At 39.4% G+C, this 23,052-nt stretch overlaps 1 protein-coding gene across 1 annotated transcript in view; it reads left to right on the top strand.

Moving 5' to 3' along the window:
* Window positions 1–4,180: 4,180 nt before the first annotated feature.
* LOC146440351 (uncharacterized) overlaps window positions 4,181–23,052 on the top strand; it is a 42,823-nt gene continuing 23,951 nt past the window's right edge. Inside the window, exons 1-3 of the mRNA XM_085056777.1 lie at window positions 4,181–4,229; window positions 4,677–4,910; window positions 5,742–5,841. Coding sequence (XP_084912903.1) covers window positions 5,826–5,841 — 16 coding nt within the window. The 5' untranslated portion in view covers window positions 4,181–4,229; window positions 4,677–4,910; window positions 5,742–5,825. The remainder of the gene's footprint in view (window positions 4,230–4,676; window positions 4,911–5,741; window positions 5,842–23,052) is intronic.

The following is a 23,052-nucleotide window of genomic DNA, read 5'->3' as shown; positions in this document are numbered from 1 at the left end:
ACATAATTGTTGCAGGTTTTCTACATGTGAAAAAGAGGAGGAGGAAAGCAGTATTTCTTGCAAATATTTTCATCTATGAGAGTTTCAACTAACCAGAAGTTCCACGAGGCAATTGCATAAATAAACAACTGCCTTTTAAAATAAGGCTTAAGTAATTCAATTGAGCCATGGGAAATCCAGTCCAAGTTTTGAGCTAATGAGGATGTGTCATAAATATTCACATTTTCTTGCCATTAGCCTTATAATTTACTACCTGCAGGTATAGAGATAGATGAAGAATCTTACACTTAAACCTTCACTGCAGAATAATGAAGAAGGAAAGAAAGAAAATTAGCTTATCCAGCTACATTTTTAGTGAGCAGCCACTAGCAACAATTGTGCAGGAACATCATTGATCTTGGGCCGAGAGACCAACAAAGTCAGAAATAGAGTGATGTAAAAAGTAGAGCAGTGGAAATATAGAGCAAATAGCTAAGCTGGCAGGATATGCTGTTACCGTGAGAGGAACTCTGGGGGTGTCTATTTATTATTTGTATATGATATCATGGGGACAGAGTTCACAGAAATTAAATTTACCAAGACCAGAAAAATATTCTATTTCTGTGTCTGCACTGCTGAGGCCAGCAACTGAAATAATAATTTTGTCTTGACCCTGTGCAGTCGGCAAATGGTTTATGAATGGGAATTATACAGACTTACTGTTTTGCATGAGCATTCACTCCCTTTGTTTGTACACACAAAAAATGGTGATGGACTATCATTATCCAAATTGATAGCAGCTGTGCTTACTAAAAAAAATGTTTTCCTCAAATCTGTTGACATGTCAGTGGTAATAAAAAAAATAAAATATGTCATATGGTACACTGAAACTCCTGAATTACTTGTCACAGCCCATTTAAATGTGTGCTGCATTCAATCCAAGAAATCTTCTGTTAAATTAATATATTTGCTAGGCCCTTTAGGACAGATTCTACCATCCTCCGGGGAAGTATTTTGAAGATATCCTTAAAAATCTAAATATTTAACTTCCTTTCCCATTTGCATAATTTAATTGAAAGTTTTCTTTTAGCTTGTTTTCTTTTTCTTTCCCAGATTTCAAGTTGTCCACCATTTTGTTTCATGAAACTAATGTACTGTCAGATTAACTCACCAGGGAACAGCCCATGAGCTCCCTCTGTAGTACCAGGGGACTGGAAATTTATTAACACTGTGTTTTGCAGGAGGAAGCAAACATGCTCTCCTTTCAGCAAAAACTGAGTGGAATCCATGTGAATAAAGGTTCTGGCTAACAGCCTTTGCTGTGTCTGGGTGGATGAAGTGCTGGAGGCTCCTGTGTCCTGCCAGGCTAATGACAGTCGTGGCTTCAAGAGCTGCTATTAGCTCTCTCTCAGAGGCCACCTGCAAAATATCACACCCCAAAAAAGCACTCAGCACTGCTTGTAGGTATGTGCAATGTGGAGTTTTTTTACTTCAGGTTAATAGGAATTTTTGAGCTTATACTTTTGCAGGTTGCATTCATGGTCTATTAGATTGGATGCCTATCTTACTTTCTCCATAGGCACAGCCCTAGGTTTCTGGTGAGATGCAGACATAGACAAAGAAAAAAAGCAAATAGGGAAGAAGGTTTTTAGGGGTCATGTTGCAGCCTTACAGAAAGCATAATATTCCTTGAAGTTCAAAAAGTGTGCTTTTTCTGAAGAAATAATTAGTTACTACATAGGAAAAGCCCTGCCTAGTCTGGGTGTCATTTGCTGGCATGTCTGATTTGATTGCTTGGTGCTTACAGACAGTAAGTGCAATTGAGACCTTTTTCCTAATGATGCTACAGACACAGGCAGCAGATGTGTGTCCCTGCTCGGTGCAGCTGACAGTCCCAGCTGAACAGACAAGGAGACCTCAGGGAGATGAAATAACTTACTGTTGTTCAGGACCTGAGCCAGAGTTAATGCTAGTCTTTCAAACCTCAGTGCAGTGATGTGTCTAGTACATCGCCTTGCCTCCTGTTCTCACCAGAAAGCACAATAAAATGTACAAAACCAAGTGTTGTAGATAAGATAGACTCTAAAACGAGGAGATCTGAGAGAGGCAAAAAGCCACTGGAAACCTAAGTTCAAAACAGGGAGCACAGTGGAAATACAGAAGGTCACAAGCAGCAACAGAAAAAAAGGGAAAGATATTGTAAGACAGCAAATAGCGTATGTGTTTCCTATCCTGAGAACAAAATACCTGTCTGCTCGCTGTGCCCTCTCTGAGGTTTAAAACTTCAAGTAACAGAAGGCACCATTAAGCCAATTTCACTGGCTGCGTTGTGATGGACTAGCCAAGTCTTCCCTTCACAGGCCTGGAAACTGTGGCTCCCTGCTCCAGGAGAAAAACTGGGAGATGAGGTCACTCATTACCTGATTTCTATGGCAACAGAAGGCGCTTCAGTCTCTCATCTGTTCTTTTTGCTTCTCCCATTTTTTCTGGGAACTGAAACTTCTGGCAGTGGATTTATGTTCCAGCTGATGCTGACATTGCTTCCAATGTGTTCTGTTATTGGCTTGGATATAGTTAATTTTCATCGTAGTAGCTCATATGGGGCTATATTTTGGATTTGCATGAAAAAAAAAAGATGTGACTCCCTTAGAAAGAGTGATATGAAAAATTCAGGAGAATGACATTTTCCTTCCCTAAGTAATTGAAAAAAGAAAGGAGATGGTTTTGAGGGAAAGGGGCTGAAGACAGAAGCTACCTATTTTTGTCAAGACAATGTAGAGTGCAAAGATATATGGAGTAAGTATAATTGTCAGTCACTTTCCCATGAAGGATATTTTATGCGGTAATAAATGAGACAAACAGGCACTGAATAGGGCTTTATGGGAAGCAGTTTTGGCTCAGTTGTACCTCTGCCTCTCAGGGTGTCTCCCATTAGTCACTCAGCTGATGAATTTGCTCAGCAGTGGTGGCAGTTTCAGCAAAAGAAGAAACAGCTCTCAGAAGATTCAGCAGTTTAGTTTAAATACATTTCCTCTCCCACGCCTGCTCCACGCTGAGCTTGTGTCTCTCTCTCTGCAGCTGTTGTCTGTTTCATGGGTACCTTTTCCTTCATGTTAATCACCCCCATCCATCCCTGGAGGCAGCAGAGACAATCAGCATCATCTTCTCACAGCCATGTCATGGGAAGATACCAAGGTTTTAGAGCCTGCAGAGTTTCATCTGAACCCAGAAGAAACTCAGGTTGTTTTCAGGATTCAGAAGTGTTCAGTGATTTCTTGGGATTCAGAAGTTTTAAGTTCAGGTCTGATATCTCCCTTGAGGTTGTGGTTGCCCTCTGGTGTGGCTGGCAGGGTTACCTGGTAGATGGAGCTGCACCTGTGTGAGCTGGTAGTGCATGAGCCAACTAGAGACTACTAATGCTAAGGAAAATGGTGCAGAAAAACTCCAGCTGTCTTTGCCCAGAGCTTGCACCTAAATCTGTGGAGCTGCAGTGCATGGCTCTTCAAGGAGGGAAACCCTATCATGAGTTCTTCTTTGGCTTGAGCTGACAGCAGTTTGAGAAGCTCTGCTCTACTTTCTGCAATGTGTTATTGACACTGTTTTCCCCTATTTAAGGCAGAGATAATGTTACATGCAAAACATGCTGAGATGTGTACTGGGATGTGAATTCAAGGGAATATTCCAATTCCTCTAATGGGTTTCTTTCAAACTCTGAAGCAGGGCCATGTGATTTTTTTTGTCAGCTGAATTGCAGGATTTAAGTCTATTTTTGTGACTGACAAACACTAATCCCTCACAATACAGTGTATTTTCCCATTTACCCCTGACATGGCATTTGATAAAGTAAGCTATTAGATAATAATTGTTGTAGTGAAGGGCAGTGTGTTTGCCCACTCTTAGAGATTTCTGAAACATTAATACATGGAGGTATTGCTGCAGCTGTCTTAGATGTGCCTGCACTGTTTGTAGCATGTACTGAATGCTCTAAGTAAACATATTTTCATTTACTAAGTGGAAAAAAAATCAAAATTGCTTTTTGCACCAGGCTGGCTATTTAATTGGGATGGGGAAAATAAGGAAGCAGAGGAAGAACAAGTGAGTTATCCCCAGCAAGAGACTGAGATGAAGCACTTTTTGCTCAGAAAACATCACTGATATCAGTCATTGTCTTGGAACTACAGGTACTCTCTGAATTTTGGTCACAAGCTAGTAGAGGGATCTGAAGATGCTGTAGGAGTTACAGAGCTGAGGTAAGGTGAAGTAATTTCTTCAAAGATAGTGGCTTCTGCTGGGGCTTGGATAGCTAATGGGATTGAAGAGTTTTCCCTGGGGGCCATCAGTTGCAACTGAACACATTAAAATGAGAGAACAGCTCAGTGGCTTATGTAAAATGAGATGGTGGCATGAATCCAACTATTCAGTTCACAGGTATCTCCATCTACATGCTAATACTGAGGTTTGGGCTTAGTGTGCCATGAAAACAGTTGATGGAGCAGAGAGACCACCTCTTATCATGGATTGCAAGGCTCCAGCTTTCTAATTCCAACAGCAGGGAGGACCTTATTTTTATACAAGAGGTTATATGCCCATAGAAATATTTATATGTTAATAAAGAAGAGGCAGAAAACTGTGCATATGTCCCAGAAAATGGTTCCCACTTTGTGATGCAGAGTTGCCTTCCCTTTCTGTTGGTCCAGGGAATCCCAGGTTCTATTATTCCAGGTGAAAGAGTTTAAAGAGGTGGGGCTGAGACAACACTCTGTATCCTGGCCCCCTGTGTGATAGGAAATGACTACAGAAATTGCTGAGAACCAGAAGCATCAGCACCATCAAAATCACTTTCAATTCCAGGGGCAACCTTACCTAAGCAGTCAAACTCTAATGTCTTTAAATGAGGAAATCAGACCTGTACGGGCTGGCATGAAAACAAGGTATGATTTCAGTTCTGTCTAGAATTCTGTAGGAAGGATATCATTAGCAATTTATACTTTACAAAGTACCTAATGATAAGGGTCTTCATTAATTTTCTAGAGTTTTCTAGGAGGGCTTGGGAAGCCCTTCTAGAACTCTTTCTATAAGGAGTTTGGAAATGTTAAATCACCTCAGTTGTGAAAGGCTTCCTTCACTGCACAGATGGATGCTTGGGGAAATATTTTCTGCTGTACCTGCTGAGCAGATCTGTGGACCTCATTCATTGCTTGGTTAAAATAGCAATGTCATTGTAGATATGATGATTCAAGGCCATAACCAAGTAATGTTTAGTAAGAAAGGTAATATTGTTAGGAGAAATCTTCAAGCATAGCACAAGTTTAGGAATCACTGTTCTGAATTTATAATGTTTAGCAGCTATTATGTCACCTTTTGTTGCTCTACAGTTACTAACTGTTATTCTCTCAATGGTTTTAACTGGTTAATAAAATCAAGTAAAACTCAACCTGTATGTAGCTGGAAGGCTGGTGTCTGTTGTTCATAACAGGAAAAGCGTATTTAAAAACATGATTTTTTTCTCTCCAGCTACTGCAGTTAGTTGACAAATTTAACACACCAATGAGAAAAACCTCTTTTTGCAATCCAAACTTAAATTATTTCTTATTTTTTTAAACTGTTCCTATGTACCACTTAAAAAAAAAAGAATAAAAATGCATTTTAATGCCCTCAGATTAAGGTCAAAAGCAGCTTCACACTTACTCCATTGACAGAATCATCTTTCTGACTCTGACCCTCTAGAGGCAAACCATTTCTGAAATATATTGTGTTTACAGGGCTTTTGGAGAAGAGATGAGACCTACTGTGTAACTGCAATTTCGTTGGAACATGCAACTGTCATGTAATGCAGCAAACAAATTATGAAGCATATTACAGGCAAGGATTGCAGATTTTTTTGAAGCCAAAATACAACCTTTTTTTTCCTTTGCTTTTTAAAAGTGGTTGTCAGTGGAAAAAAAGGGTTTATCAAACTGTACAAACACTGAATTTTATATGACCTCAACAGAGAATCAGTCCCCCTATTATTAATGCTCTCTCCTTTCAAAATATTGATTTAAAAACTCATTCATTCCATTTGACCTATGAGCTATAATATCACTGTTTCACACCTGTCCTGAATCTGTGTGTGTATATATATATATATATATATATATACATACACATATATATATGTAAAAACTGTGGATTAGTGACTTTCTGGGACGTGGTTCTAATTTTGAGGGGGATATATTACTCCTTTAAAGCACAGCTAGTATTCTGCAATGAAGCAAGGGTTGCATTTTAGTTCAGTGCTTAAACCAAACCAAAACAATACATTTGCATTGACCTGGATTGACTTTGTGGGAAAAGGAACAGTGAAAGAGAGAAAGGGAGAATTGCTCCATTCCTTGCTTTGTTAAATAAATACTTTACAGTAAATAGAATTGGAGAGAGAGAGAGAGAAAATCTCTACCTCAATTTTGACTTGCATTTAATCATGAGGGTGGTAAACGGGAAAGCTCATTGATTCAGCTTGGGAGGCAGCTTAAATAGCATGGGAGAGCCTTAACAGTATAGGAGAGCATATAAAAACTTATTTATCCAGTTCTTACTGGCCTTGTGAAAACCATCTAAAGCCTATGGCTAATCTGGCCTGAGAAAGCACAACGTTTAGAGAACATTAAAATGAATCATATGGACATTTTCAGAAAACAGTTCCTGTTTTCAGTTCAGTTGGAACCATTTCCTAAATTAATCTTTAGTTTCAGTATAGTCCAAAACAGCTTTTTTTTTTTTATTAATCCATAGAAACTATCACCCAGACATTTTTCAAGTGTAGGGTAGAAATATTTTCCTTTGACATTATCTGGCTCTGAAGATTGCTCACGTCATTCACACACTCTTATTGACCAATGATCCAAATCAAGGACTTGGGGATGTGTAATTGTAGGCAGTGTGACATCTTCCCCAAAAGACCTTATGATTTTATCTGTGAGTTGAGGAACAAGATGGCTAGAGCAGAGAGATAAGGGAGAAGAAGGCAACAAAATGTGATTAACATTAGTGTAGTAAGCAGTGATTAAAGCACAGGAGGTTTTATCACATGTCAGAACATATCCCAGCAGAGGTGACTTTTCAAGACCTCAGCACAATTACGCTGTAGATGTCCCACAGCTCTGCTCAAAGACAAGGCTGTGACTCTAATGTCCACATTCCCTGGCTGTGACTAAGCCAGATTTGTCATCTCTCCAGCTGCAGGGATGGAGGAAGGAGAAGCCCCTTTTCAGGGGGTGGTTGATGTGCTGTGGCTGCTGCCAGAGTGGGGCTGCGCTGGGGGCTCCCCTCAGTGCCTGGAGCTGCCAAGAGCACAGGGACAAGATGGAGCAGGAGATCAATGTGCTGCTCCCCGCTCCTGAGACCACTGTTAAAAGTGTGCTACCTCATCAATCATTGGCCTCGACAGCACTGAAAATAAGTCATTATGCATTTTTTATGGTCTTTATTAGCTCCAAAGCACCACATAGGTGTAGGACGTGATTATAAAATCACAATATAAATGTACTTTCCTAGATGTTAGACTTTTTATTTTTTTTCCATAACTGTGCAAAACTATATTTCCCAACATAAAAGTTTTATTTGTTTTTAAATTACATCCATAGGAAGCAGGCTTGTTTCCAGCTTCATGAAGGGAGAGCAATACCATAAGAAGAAAGAAAATGCTTGAGTGGAATACTCTGATTCCAATTGTGCTTGCTGCTGAACTATTACTTTGTGGGTTTGGTGACTATAGTACAAGGATTTTGTCATTCTTCAAAACAAGGCTAAAGAAAGCAGCTCTATTACTACTAACAAATAAACTAAATATGAATGCAGGATAATAACACGCATAAACCTACAGAAGCCTAGAATTAGGGAGAGTGAGAAGGAAATTTAAAATCTAAAAAGAACAGACTATGTGAAGCCAAATGAATATTTTCAGTTGTGCACAGATAACAAAGCAAAGGAAGTAAAAATAGAAATTAAAAAGGAAAAAAGTCCAACATTTGGAGGAGATATAAGGAAACACTTTGTTATTCAAAAGAACATAAACTTGTAAAGTGGCCTACCAGGCGACACTGTTGAACTTAAACACTGGGGCTATTCAAGACACTGCAAGGCAGTGTCTCTAAGGGATCATGGTATTGAAAATGTAATGAGACGTTACTTATCCCCAGTGATCTCTGATCTTACATTGTATATGAAAGCTATTCTCGCAAAACAGTGGCTGAGCCTGCATGCAGCCTTGCAGGAGCATGCAAAAGCAAATCCACACTGTCTTTGTTTGTGTTGATTATTTTAACGCTGCTTATTTGTATACTGAGACTTTCCCTGACAGCTTTGCAGGGAAATTGTATGCAGATTTTGTCTCTGGTGCAGCTTCATGCACAGTTTTGGCAGGAGGTCCAACAGGTTAAGAAGAATAGATGAAATCTTAAAAGGGAAGGTTCAGACAATGCACATCTACATCTTTCTGATCATGCTGCTGCTGGGGTTGAAGACAGGATTTTGTGCAAAGAAATATTCTGATCTGTTTAAATGTAAAGAGTCAGAGATATGATGATAAAACTCTGCTCTTGTTAATGTGGCCTCCTGTGATTTTGACACTGATTCTTCTCATGCTCCCACATTGTGAAAAAGGTGTAACCTATTTAGCTTTCTCTCTCTTTTTATGATGATGATGATTGTTTTGTTTTGTTTTGTTCAAGTTGGCTTTTTTTCCACCTCTTAAGATCTGCAGGGTGAGGACTTGGCTGGACTAGTATACAAGGGCACAATTTTCCCTACATTGAGGAAGGTTAAGTTGGAGTCAGATGGGGCAGTGGTAGGGCAGGGAGAGAAGGTGAGGAGGGGTCTGGAAACAACATAATTGTATTCAGATCCAGGAAAAACAGTGCCTCCTGACACTCCTCTGCTCTGCTGTTAAAGAACAGGGCAGTGAGATGCACATTGTTTTGTCTGTTAGCTGAGTTAACATGTAGGATAACAGCCCATTTCTGCTGTCTGGATTAAATCAAAAGAAGGAGATCTCTGCTCTGGTGTTACATTTATCCTTGTGTTGCACTGTCCCCAAAAATGAAAGGTAAAATGCAGATATCCTGCTGGCAGAGATAGTATCCAAACCCCAGGCAGCAATGTGGGCTTCTTTTTCTTCAGCAGTTTCTAACTCTTCTAAGACTCAGTGGGTTCCTTGTAAACATCCTTTATGGACAGTGGAGGAAAGGCACCATTTTACTATCTGTGTTTAGTTGTAGTCCAGATTTAGGAGTGCCATTAATCTCCACTTCTCCACAAGGGAGGCCAAAGAGTGCTCAGTCCTTCTGATGTCCCTGCTGGCACAGAGGGATGTGTTCAGTCCTGTTCCTGGGGACTTGCAGTCTCCACCTTTCTCTCCTTGATGGGTTCTCAACCCACAATTTTTAATTTCCAGCACAGTGTTTTAACCACCACATTGCAGACCAGCCTTTGGGGAAGCATTTTCTGTCTCCTCTAATGTAGGAGTGACTCAGACATAGATCAATGGTCCATTAAGCTGTTTTTCTTATTTGCAACATTACTCTATAGTGACTGCTCAGGGATGACCATAGGAACTCAAAACCTCTGTGAAGCAGTTCATTCCCTGATATATCACCCAGCTGCACAGCACATGTGTGAGGGGGTTCTAAAGTAGAGTTTTCTTTCAACCTCACCTTGTGACAAAAAGGCTGATGTTTATTTGCGTGCTATGTAAATAAAAGCAATTTTTTTGTTTGAACTTGTTGCTTAATCATTTCACTTGTACCTCTGTAATTTGTATGTCACCCTGTTCACCCACTTGGTAACTATCTCATTTCTTATCCACATCTAAGTCAACTCAGTCTGCTCTCATGGAAAAGACACACAATACTTGTAATTGCCTTTTTTGCCTCTTTCTCCATCTTTCAAGCCCTGATGTGATCTTTTTTAGTTGGGTGGCTGAAACTGTGCACAGCATTCTAGATGCAAGCACAGCGTGCATTTACATAAAAACATAAAAGTGATTTCTGTTTTGTTCTCTTTTCTTTTCCCAATAATTCCTACCATTCTATTGCATTTTGACTGCTGCTGAGCACTGAGTTGATGTTTTCAGAGAACTATCCACAGTAACTCTAAGATCTCTTTCCTGTGTGGTAATGGCTTATTTACAGCCCATCATTGTGTATGTATAGTTAGGGCTATTTTTTCTTATGCACCCTTATCAACATTGAATTTCATCTTCCATTTTATTGCCTATTCACTCTGTTCCATGAGCTCCTTCTGCAAGTCCTCACAGTCAGCTATAGATTTAAGTATCCTGCATAATTTTATATCGTCCTCAGCCTTTTTTACGTCTTTATTTACCTCCTTTCCCAGATAATTTTTTAACATGCTGAATAGCACAGGTTCTCTAGCAATTTTTCTCCATTGTGAGGACTAATCACTTATTCCTGCCTTTTGTTTCCTGTCTTATGCTTGAGATTAATTCATAAGAGGACCTCCTCTCTTACCCAGACAGCTCAGTTTCTCTAAGAGGCTTTTGAGAAAGATCATGCCACTGGTTTTTGGAAATGGAGAAGTGCTGCACAGATTGGATTGTTTTCCACATTCTTTCAGGCATCCACAACGACCTCCTTCTGAAACACAGCTTCTCTACATAGGAATTATGTTTACCTTTCCCAGGCATGTCATATTCATCACTGTCGTGATTTTTGTTTTTCATTTTAGTTTTTCCAAAACTCCAGGATACTTTTTTCTTGTCAGTTGTTCACCTGATTACTCTGAAACCTCTGGTAAAGACTTCTAGTAGATTTGCCACCTCCTGTTTCTCTGCTATGAAAACAGTTAAGGAATAACATAGAACTGCAATTAGTTGAGAAGGCTCTCATTGAGGACCTTAGCAAACTGTTAATTTTATTTTTTTCCCCCCCAAAACATCTGCAATTGTCCAGTCAGGAACAGTGCTTTAGGCTTATTTCCCATACCCAGTGCTTCCTGAGTGGTATTTGATGCACATTGATCACCCACTGGTGATCACTTGTAAACTTTCCTCTTCTGACGTCTCCTATGATTAGCTTCTAAACCTTTAACAAGTTGTTCTTCAAAATCTTATCTGTCTTACTACACTCCTATATTCAGTTTCTCAAGGCTTATATAGTTTTCTATTTTTCTTAAGTAAATACAAATCCAATTTTGCTGAAGGTTTTTTATTTCTGATAAACTCCTCTACTGTTTATCAATGCAGAGTTTTTTCCTGATCCTTTTGGAGTGGGATTTTTTGTTTGTTTATCTTGAGCTTGTGGTATATTGTTTTTAAATATTCCATAGTGCCACTTTGAAACAATTTATCTTGTTGTGTACTCCTGATGCTTTTCCAATGAGCTCTCCTTTTTTTTTGTAATTCACCTTTAAAAATAAATATGACTGTTGCAGATTTTTCTCTTTTCCCCCCCTTTACTTTGTTTGATTTATTTTTATTACTGATTGATTTTTTTGTATAGCCTTATTTTGAAGCAGGTCTTGAAAGCACATGGGAATGCTTACTGTCATCTGTGTTTCTGGCTCCAGAAAGCTGTTGTTTATGATTATTGCAAGTGCAGTCCTCCTGTAACAGGGGAGTTTTGGATTGTTGTTTTGTGGGGTTTTGTTTGTTAATTTGTTTGGGGCTGAGTATATTTTTTCTTGTTGTTTATTTATTTTGGGGGTTTTATTTGTTTCATTTTGGTTTTGGTTTTTTTTAAATCTCCTCAGTGTCTTTTGGAATCTTTTGGCCTATGCCATCAAACCAATGCAGTCAGTAGCACAGGCATAGCAATCTGCTTCTCTGAGCAGGGGAGTTCTGGCCTGTGATTTCTGGAGTATGGCTTGATCTTGCTAATTTATTTTGCTTTTGATCTTGTTAACTTATTTACTTTTTGACTGTACACCTTCATTTGTAATTCCTTTCCTTTCAGCCATGAGCTGCCTTTTCCATCCACACACACACAACTGGTTTTCTGACACCCAGAATAGCCTCAGTGTGACCACTTGGGAATCCACCACTGTCTTGTGGCTTCTGGCAATTTTTACTCGAAGGCTTTTATTCTCTCTCCTTTGCTTTCTATGTATCAATTTATTGTACTTTCATCATTAATATGCAAAGAGTTTCTTCAGTTGACCAGTGTGTCCAAAACCTTCCTGGTCTTGATGACTGTCATTCCTTGAGCAGTCAAGAATGTGAGAGTAGTGAGGCTAAAGGACATCAGCTGAAGGAAAGACTTGTTCAGGGTTTCTAGGATGCTCATTTCACGTTAGACCACTCCTGGGAAAACTGAACCCCAAATCCTTTCTTCTGAGGTTCCTAACTCTCTTCTCAGATAATATAAGAAGGCAGGGTTAGCTTTAAGTATTGCATTGCCTACTGCCTGGGATTTTGCTCTTGCTTTAAAAATTATACAGACAGCCTCACTGCCAGAAACAGTTCCGTGAAATTTATTTTAAGTTTCCCTTTTTTTAACTTTGACCCACTATTTCTTGGAAATTTTTTCTGGCAACATAGGAAGAAATTTCTTTCATGCCTGAGGGGAATGCAAACATCTTTCAAACATTTGCAGATGGTTTAATGCCCCCTAGTCATCCCTCTGCATGCTACATATTATATCTTTTTAATCCTAAGGCACAGGTTGCTCTATAAAGCTGAAAACTCACAAGAGCACTAGGCTCTATCTCTGTCTCCCTTTAAATTTTTTTTTTTTAATTTTCCTTCTTTTTTTTCTTTTTCTGCACAACTTCAGCTAGTTTCACTGACATTGGCATATATGCATCCACAGGCAGAACTTGTCCCTGTGAGTATGAAGGAAGCTCTGGCCAAATGAAGCTTTTAGTCACACCATTGGGACTCTGTTGACTTCGGTTTTACCTTCAGGTGGTGGTCTTTTGTGTGTGCTGGATGAAAAGACACAGCTCAGACAGTTCTTAGAAATATTCTGCTCTGTTCAGGGCAAAGTGCCACAAAACCTAAATCTCAAAAAATCCTGTAACTTGTCCATCTGGAAAAGGTGTTTACAGTCATACAAATAAAGTTGTTTTTTTCAGACCTAGAGCTAGACCTTTACTAAAATATCTGACACCTCCTTGAAAACCAAGCAAACAGCAAACAACAAGCAGAAAAAATGAGGGAGTTGGAGGTAAGGGAAGGAGGGTAGTGCTGAAATGAACTAAAAAGCCTTAAAAGTTCAAAGAGGAAGAAGTATCCTGAACAATGTAATGCAAAAATTCCTGTTAGTAACACTGCAAATTCTAACTTTCTTACAATTTTATACCTCATGGCAGCGGATGTAATTTGTAGTCTGAATATAAAGTCATCTCACCCAAAAAATCTTGGCCTTTTAAGCCATTGAAGCAGGATATCCCCATTTTGTGGAGGTAAAGACGATTAGAATAAGGAGTGGCATCAGAAGAAATTCTCTTTGCCTACTTTTACCCAAATTGGCATCCTCTATTCTGTGGAAAGTCACTAGTCCTATTGCCTTCAGTGGATCAGGCTCTTTAAGTTGAGCTCTTTAAGCTAAGTTAAATACTATTTTCTTTACTATTCCTCTTGCCAGTTGTTAAAAGACTACATGCTACTTGATGCCATAAACCATAAAACCCTAGTAAGGGAAAAAATATTATATACCATATATGGAATGTTTTAAAACAGTGTAACAAAGGAATAATGGATTTGAATATTCAAAGTTCTGAGTTTTGTGACTTGTCCATGGTTACAGATTTGGTCTAATATTAAATTTAGGTTTTCCAGGTATTCCTGAAGGGAAAACTGGAAGTGAGAAAGGAAAAGGAAAGAGTTGAGAGACCAATAACAGTGTTAAAGGCTGAAGAGAAAGAGAAGACAATTTCCTGAAGAAGTGTGGACACAGTCACAGCCTACAGATAATGACAGACTAGAGCTGGTAGACTCAGGATTCAGTGTGTCTCTGCCTTATTTAAGTTCTGGGAATAAAGTTCTCATGATTTTTTGTTTCACGAGTTTACATCTGTAGACATAAAAGTATTTAAGTAGGGTTGGATTTTTTTTTAAGCTTCAAAAGATTCACCAAATTGAAAAGATTGAGGACTGGTAGTTTAGGAACATGTCTACAGATACCACAGCTTTTACAGGCTCACCTCAGCTAGCTCTAAACTGGTTAATCCCGGCAGGGTAATGCAGTTGTGATATCAGTTGATTGTAGGCAGGATCATGCCAAGGTATTTACCTGGATGTCAGTCAGGCTTTGCAGCCTGAGTCCAGCTCGGTGCTGCCTGACTGCACTGGGTACTTAGCTTAGCTAGTTTAGAGCTATTATGGTTTGATCCATCTACACGAGATTGCGGTTGAATGTGGTTGTAACTACAGCAGCCAAGCTTTTCAAAAGTCTTTAACCACTAAGATGCATTACTGCATCTCTCTCTTTTAGCTTTTATATGTTTTTCTGTAGTGCTGTGCTTCTAAAGTACATCTGCTTTGGCAACCTTTAAGGCAATGTCCAGCTGAATAGAAAATATTTACTCCCAGCTCTTCATACCATAGCTTACACAGGGTTCCTCTTCCCTTTTTCACCACTTTGACAGCTATATGAATGAGATCAATCTATTCACTCTGGTCTACAACTCCCGTAACATGCTAAAGTGTCATGCAGATTTTTCATGATTTCCCGTTACCTGTGTTAAATTATACATTAAAATTACTTCAACACGGTCCCTTAGCAATATTTCCAGTATCTTTCAACTGAAATGAGACTTAGAGGACTTGTCCCCTGAATCTTCCCTTGATTCTTTCTTGAATCTGGGAATAGCTTTAGTACCCCTTAAGTCCTTGGGTATGACTGCACTCCTCAGTGGCCTGTCAAAAACCTTTGCTGAAGGCTTTCTTATTGCCTTTGTTACTTCTTTCAGGATTCTGGGACACAATTCATCTGAGCCTGGTGCTTTGTCAAATGTAACAGTCCTAATTGCCTTATTATCTTCTCCAGTGAAATAGCAAAGCCTTTTAACATTTTACTTTCCCCTCCAGGAGAATGTCTCTCAGTCACAGAGATGCTACATTCCTATTTTTTTAAAATTTTTCTCCCCACTTCTCCCCAATGAATAATGAGGTGAGGAATTCATTTAGGCCTGCAGCAGAATCAAACTCATCCGTCACTAACCTTCCACTTACGTTCTTCAATGTCTCTACTGTCTCAGTGCCTCTTGTAGAATTCTGAATATATATTTGGAATCACAGAATCATAGATGTAAGGAATGGAAAAGAGCTACTAGGTCATCCAGTTCATCGCCCTGCAACTGGAGGATTGTTCTATGAAATATATTTCTCAGTTTTCTGTTCAATCATTTTTTTAACATCCCAAATGTTTCCTTTGGAGTCACTTTAATGTCTCTCACAAGCAGGAAGTTTTCCCAGATGGTTAGCTGTTTTCTCTTTCTGAATTTTAAGAATCTTGTCTAAATTAAGTACTCTTGTTTCACTTCCATTTTTTTTCTCTGTTCATCTTTTGTTTTACGTTTTTCAGCTTTTCAGATAGATATAGGTGACCCTCCTCTTTTGGGGAGACATTTGGACCTTATCTTCACACTAGCTTTTTGGGGCCTGAATTTCTCATAGGCTCATAATAGCATAAAGACGTTAATGGTTTAAAAGATCTTAGAATAGGTGGAAGCTGTCTTTTGAGTGTCAAGCCATTTCCAGCCTGTGTGAAAGCACCATGAGTGCATTTAGAATATCCTGCTCTGCAGGTGTCCTCTGTTTCCCATGGTCAGCATGAACCACAGTGAACATGTCTGCAACAGCAGTCCTGAGCCAGGCAAAGAGCTTTACATCCCATTCCAATCCTTCTTCCAAAGCCCTGAGCTATGATGTTATGTGGCTCCCAGTTAGCACAGATTTTGTATTGATCTGTTCCAGTATCAGGGCTCCTGGTGTCCAGCCAAGGGCAGATACCCAAGGCAGAGCAATACACAGCTCACCTACGACCCAGAAGGAAATTGCTTTCTTTCTGCAAAAGGGCTGCACACAAACTGTCTATCCTAGATAATCACAGCTGGACTTGTGCCTGTGTTTTACAGTACCTTCTTTACAAATGGGGTGTCTGGCTAAGACTTCCCAGTATCTAAGGCTGCCAGGCACAGGCTCCTCGCACAGAGACCACCAAGTGTAATACCTGACATAAACAACCATAATTTACTACCTACATACCAGCTCTTCACTGTAAATGGAATGATGGAAACCAGTCTCCTGACTGTCTAAACCACTCTCCTGAATTTGTGTACTGCAGCATGGAAATCTATTGTAGGGATGAGACTGCACCCCTAAATCCCTCTGGCCTTTCCTGGTCTAGCTCAGACTCAAGTTATTTAAAAGTGAACACAATATTCTAGATTCCAGTTATTAGAACCCCATTGACAGCTTCCTGCAGGCCATGAGACTGTGCTAGTTACAAATTGTTTATTTTTACTTTCTTTGCTATTACATATAATTTATTATTCTACCGAACCTTATTCCTTTTTACAGTTCATAATTTTTCAGGCTTTTCCCCATTTATCTTTTGTTCTTTGATATTTTCAGGTGTTCAGCATGGTTCAGCAAGGGTTTAATTTTCCTCATCAAGCTGTGAACTTCTTCCCTTTTTCTTTCCAGATAGCTTAATATGGTTTGACATTTCCTCACATTTCCAACAGTCTGTAGCTGCTTCTACATGTAGCCACTGTGATTGGAAATGACTGCATATGATTATTGTTAGACATAATATTGTGATTGTACTGCTGCTGGGCATTGCTTTGAACGAATGGAAACCCGAAAGAAAACATATTCTGCTCCCAAACATTTCAGTCCTAAAAACAAGGCCAAAGCATGAGCCAAATAATCTTACCAGGGTGCAACACTGGAAAAATACTGAGCTGTTAAGAAACAGGCAACCAGGATTACACATATCTTTAAAAGAATTACAGAATCAACCCAGTACACTTCCAAAGTAGGAAATTATGAAAAGCATGTATTCTGCCTTATATTTTGGATCTTTTTCAATATTCCAACAATTTAATCATTCTCTTTAGGATTTGTCCCATTCTGCTCTGTATGTAAGGAAATGCATTATATCAAACCTGATAGTATTTGCATTGCCCCTTACATGAAAACCTGCACCACATGTTCTCATTTACTTGTATTTTTTCTTTTTATATGGTAGAAGAGAAATTTGGATAACACAGCAACAGAAATGCTTGCAATTTCCAAAATTATTTGCTTATTTCCTATAGTCAGATCTAGTGTAACTTTTTTTCTGAAAATATGGGAAAGTATTTCCTTGCTATGACAAAGAGTTTTACAACTTAACTCTGTACTTAATGTGGAAAAAACTGATTTGTTTTAAACCTGAAGCTTGAGACTCTCAGTTAGCATTACTTGTTTCATATCAAGAATAGTAAAATACATTTTCTTGCTCACCTCTTATATATTTTTCATATATTGAAAATATATGAAAATATATTATTCATATATTCACCTCTGCAACGTGTCTTCACAATCATGTGCTAATGTTACTGGATAAAAAGCATTTCTTATTAAATCAGGGATCTTTCAGGCAGGAATGGGTTTAAGTATAACTGGCCTGCGTTGGAACAGAGGGACTTGGGGATCCTGGTCGATGGCAAGTTGAACATGAGTCAGCAGTGCCCTGGCAGCCAGGAGGGACATCCTGTCCTGGGGACATCAGGCACAGCATGGCCAGCCAGGCAAGAGAGGGGATTGTCCTGCTCTGCCCTGACCTGGGGCAGCCTCACCTCCAGTGCTGGGGGCAGTTTGGGGTGCCACAATATAAGAGAGAGCACCCAAAGGAGGGCAACAAAAATGGTGAAGGGTCTTGAGGGGAAGCTGTATGAGAAATGGCTGAGGGCACTTGGTCTGTTCAGCCTGGAGAGGAGGAGACTGAGGGGAGACCTCATTGCAGTTACAGCTTCCTTGTGAGGGGAAGAGGAGGCACAGACACTAATCTCTTCTCTGCGGTGACAATAACAGGACCAAGAGAATGGCCTGAAGTTGTGTGAGGGGAGGTTTATGTCAGATATTAGAAAAAGGTTCTTGACCCAAAGGATGGTTTGGGCACTGGAACAGCTCCCCATGGCAGTGGTCACAGCTCCAAGCCTGACAGAGCTCAAGATGGGTTTGGACAATGCTCTCAGGCACATGGTGGGCTGCTTGGGGATGATGTTGTACAGGGCCAAGATTTAGGTTCAATGATCCTGTGGCTCCCTTTCAGCTCAGCATGTCCTGTGATTCTGTGATGTGCTCGATGGTCAGACTCCTTCCCCACATAACAGCTGGGCTGATCTGTACCAGGATGGGCTTTTACACCACCTGGGCAGTGGTGTCTGATGGCAGCTGGTGCTGTGAAGTCAGATTACAGTTACTTTGGGCCAATTGATTAGCAGGAAGAGTCTGAGTTAACCTACTTCTGATTGGAAACAGAGACAATTTCCCAAACCTGCAAAAGTCAGTTCGCTCCTGGAATCTGTGAGTTTAATTTACGCTAGTGGGATATACAAGGGAATTGATAGGAACACACAGGTGTGGATGCCTGGTGCTGAGAAAAGGTATTATCCTTGAAAGCCTTTGGCAGGGATTGGAGGGCAGAGAGAGTGTACCTGGTGTATGAGGAGCACAAAAGAAAAAGACAACATGAGATTTGTCAAGAGAAGGAGTTAGCAAAGGGGGTTCCCAGCTATAAGAAGATTTTTGTTTAACAGAGTCCCCATCTTTATCATGATTTCATAAGAATGTGGCCAAGAAGTAAAGGCACTTCAGGAAGACAAACCGATGAGGCAAACCCAAACCATTCTTTTAGAAATCTAGTATCTGTTTTACTAGATGGTTTCTGTTAAGAATGGAGATACGCACACACAGCTGCAGATCAAAAAAAGACTTGAAGCTAGACATGCTTGCTCTGTGCTGTGCCAGACTCTACTGGAGAAGCTGCCAGTGCTGTGAGTAAAATACATCCACTTTGTACATACTAGTCAATTTAGGATCAAACCCATTTAACATCCTCTGCAACAGGGACTCAATGCACCTGCACAACATTTGGTTTTATCAAAACCATTTAGCCCATTTAAGCTAAGAATGTGGAAAAAACTCTGAGTCCTTGTGTTCAGACCCATTTCTTTTTATTATGGATATGCTGTCAACTAGCCTTGCCCACATCAGCATCAAAATTAACCTGGTAGTGCTAAAATGATGAGGTTGAAAAAATAATTAGCTTTTACCTTCCATTTTCATGTAAGTGAAGCCAAAGACAAAAAATCATCACAAATCTTTCAGTCTAACTTGGCAAAGATTTTGCTACATTTGTTTTCAAAAAGCACTTTCTCTATTAAAAAAAACAACAGCATAACAACAGCCCACAACAAAATGAACTACTCCCCCAAAAAAACCCACAAAAAACCCAAACCCAAATACCTCCCTGCAAACACAAGCAGAAGAAAAGTAATCCAAATATAGCTATTTAGCTCCATATTCCAACCAGTGAATCCAAAGCAATTCAAATTTAATCTGAGTGCATTTATGCCAAATTCAAATCCTTTCCTCCCCTCTGCATTTGATAATTTCTATTCTAAATGTCTCTAAGTGTTCTCTCACCACAAATTCTTGCCACAATGGCAGCTGTTTAGCAAATAAACTAAAAAATAAAAATGTTGTCATTGTGAAATAAGATATATTTAATTAAATAAGATAGAGAAGTGCTATTACAAGAACATAAAACTGTAAGGCACAAGATAAAACTAAATTACTACATGGCTGCTCAATTCAATCTAATCCTTGAAGATAAAGATGGAGCCAGAAAATTGCATGTATTGTGAAATCAACATAAGCCCTAAGCAAATATTAACTAGGGATATATAAACTGATTTATTATAAATACAAGTGTGAATGCTAGGATTAGTTAAGGAAATGCAAACCGAGACACAATAAGGCGTAAAATACTCCAGTATTTCTCTAAAATGTGGGGAAGTGTACACAAAAAAATGTGGAATGCCCAGGACATAATTTTTGTTTACCTGACTTGACACACTGTGGAGGGGATATTATGGATTAGAGAGAAAAATGGTACCTTTTTCTTCAGCAATTTTTAATAGCATTCAATTATTAGAGTTTCTTTATATATTAAATAATGGGGTATGATTTTTTTAATATCCTGCCTTGGTTTTAATTGTTTGTTTTTTATTAAAGTTCTGCCTACTAAATTATTAGGAGTGCATATTAGACATTGAAGACTGTGAATGAGATACTTCTTAGTATCAAACGACTCATATTTTTGTATGGTATGAACAGAAGAACATCTAGAGCAGTTTTACTTCCACACCTTTCCTGGTTAGTCTATAGAATAACCATGAACAATAGAGAGATAAGGGTCATTGGTGTCCATGATAATAATGGTTACATACTGCAAATGTCTATCTAGATTTTATCTTTTGGAGAGGTAAAGATGCAAAATCCTTCCAGCCAGACCCATCTCAGTCACCAAATGCTGTCAGTGGACTTTATTGCTTGCATTATACTGACCCACAAGGTAGATTAATTCCTGTTACACTGACCTTATTGTACCTACATGGAGTGAGAATTTTATGTAATTTGCAGCAGAACTTTTCTGCCCTTATTTTTTTATTTTTATGGCAATCTTCTCATGGAAGGATAAAAAAGATAATCTGGGAGCTTTGATGGTGTATCTTGGTATCTTGTTCCATACTACAGAAGAATATCCTGAACTCTAGAAAGACAACTGCTTTGTTTATTAAGTCAAGCTTCCAGAAGGTACTACCACAGGCCATAAACTCTGCAACGACCAGAAATCAAAGAGGCACAATCTGGACACTGTCCATTCTTTGCCTAGAGTGAGGCAAAAGTTCCCTGGTGAACCTGAGTAGGAGGGAATGAGGCAAGCAGGCATAATGCTGGGACATACCTGCTTTACAACAGGGCTGGACCCTGCAGGTTTTCTCTCCTTTCTAAGTGGAACCATTAACAAAACAGACTTTTCATTATTTGTCCTCCAAAGCTCCATCTCTCCCCGTTTAACTTTGCTGTTCTGGACCCTCAGTTATTTACAGCACAGATCTCTTAACTTACATTTGGGCTCTGAACTGCATTAAGGAACTATTTTTGCCCCTTTGGCAGTGGAAGTTGGCAGGGGGCAGTGGGTTACAATGAGAGCTGACCTAACCCTGTATTCAAGCGATGTTTGTGGTGTGGACAACCAGAATCATGACTATCAGGTGCTCAGCAGCAACTACATGCCCCAGACTAACCTACCTGTCTGACTGTTCCAAAGCTTTTCTTAGGAAGTCCTGTTCCTCTTTCAGTTTTCCATTTTTTCTTTCTGTTCCAATAGTGCAGCCTCCAACATTGTTTTCTAGGAATTTCTTTTCTTGGGAATCTTAGGCTTCCACTTCTTGGCTTTATGCACCAACTCTTAATCCAAAGGAATCTAATCCCTCCAACCAAACTGATCCCAAACTCATTTTTCCTTCATCAAATTCTGGCTTGTCTCCCTTTTCTGCAGCAATGCTCAATGCTGGTCTCTTTGCATAGTGCATTGGTTTGAAAACAAACCAGTGGGAGATCACAAGTCAAGATTGAAATTAAAAATAAGTGAAATAATACAAGGAAAAGCACTGACAGTCAGATACAACCTGTCACCCGGTTAGGGTGGTAGTAGCAGTCCAACTGAAGTAGTCCAGTTGAAGCGGTGATCCTGTGAAGGTCTAGTCTCCAGCTGAAGATCCAGTGGTAGCTCTTGTCCTCTGGGAACCCAGTAGACAGGGCTAGCTCAGGCAGTTCCAAGGCCAGGTTATATCCAGGTGGGAACACCTGGCTCCTCCCTCCTGGGCAGAGCATCCCACAATGGGATGAGATGTCCGTGAGTCACACGGTGGGTCCCTGATGGCCCATTGCCTGTCATCTGGGGTGGGTCATTAGCAGCTGATAGCAGCTAACGGCCCACAGCTGGTGGTAATAGAATACTTAACTACATCTATATTGCAACCTAGGACACATAGTCAGTCTTGGCCAGCAGTTACCTTCTCCTCATTTTAGCTTCCTGGTGTGGCTAGCCCATCCTGTCCCCATATCCAGTGATCTCTTTACCCTCCATCCTCTCCTTACTTGTTTCAAAACAGATCCTTCAGCACTCTCAGGAGCAATTATTTGGGTGCCAGTTGAAAGGAGACTATGGCAGTTGTGCTGTTCTTGGTTTCAGTTTTCAATCCTATTCAGCTCTATGCAGCCTTCAGAGGGAAAACCCATTATTTTCTAGGGACTTAATCATATTTAGCCACTACATGACATCAAGACTTCTATGATGTGGAAAACTGGAAAAAGGCAAAAGCAGTCACCTAAGAGGGAATACAGCCTGTTGCTGTTACAATTGCAGAAATTCTTTATGGCTATATGAAAATTATTTATTTCAATTTTTTTAAAATTTAGTTTTGACATCTACTTTGGGAAAATTCAGGCATATTTTCCACAGAAGTGTCAAGAAGCGTATCAGACATGAGATAGTCCTTCCCTGTTTAAATTATTTTTTGCCATCCCAAAGGATGATGCACATTTCAAAGAAGGGTTGCCATGAGAGTTTGAATGTTGATAAAAGATATATGTACTTGTATTAGTCTCATTCTCACAATTAATTTAAATTTGGATGAAAATTACTATGTATGTAGACTAGCATAGATGATGTCAACATGATAGCTGATAGTTATATAGTTTTGAAAACAGAATTTTAATGTGAAATTTTTGGCAACTATACTTTTAATGGTGGTATAATGTGGATTTTATGTACTTATTTTTCTGAACTTATTCATGACAAGTGAATTCCACTTTCTACTCACAATATGTGCTGTCATTCTCTGCTTAGCATGTCCTAAATATTATCCATGAGGTTATTCTGAAAGTTCTCTCTGCACACAAAAACAGATGAAGCTTTTCAACCTTTCCTCTAGAGATTTTGATTCACCCTGGTTTAACCTATGGATGATTTGCTGCTGCAGGGCAAAAAAAAAAAGGGGGAAAAAAAA

This window comes from Lichenostomus cassidix, chromosome 3, assembly GCF_008360975.1.
Source record: "Lichenostomus cassidix isolate B80296 chromosome 3, HeHo_3.0, whole genome shotgun sequence".
Classification (NCBI taxonomy): Eukaryota; Metazoa; Chordata; class Aves; order Passeriformes; family Meliphagidae; genus Lichenostomus; species Lichenostomus cassidix.
This window is presented reverse-complemented; position numbering and strand designations above follow the sequence as displayed.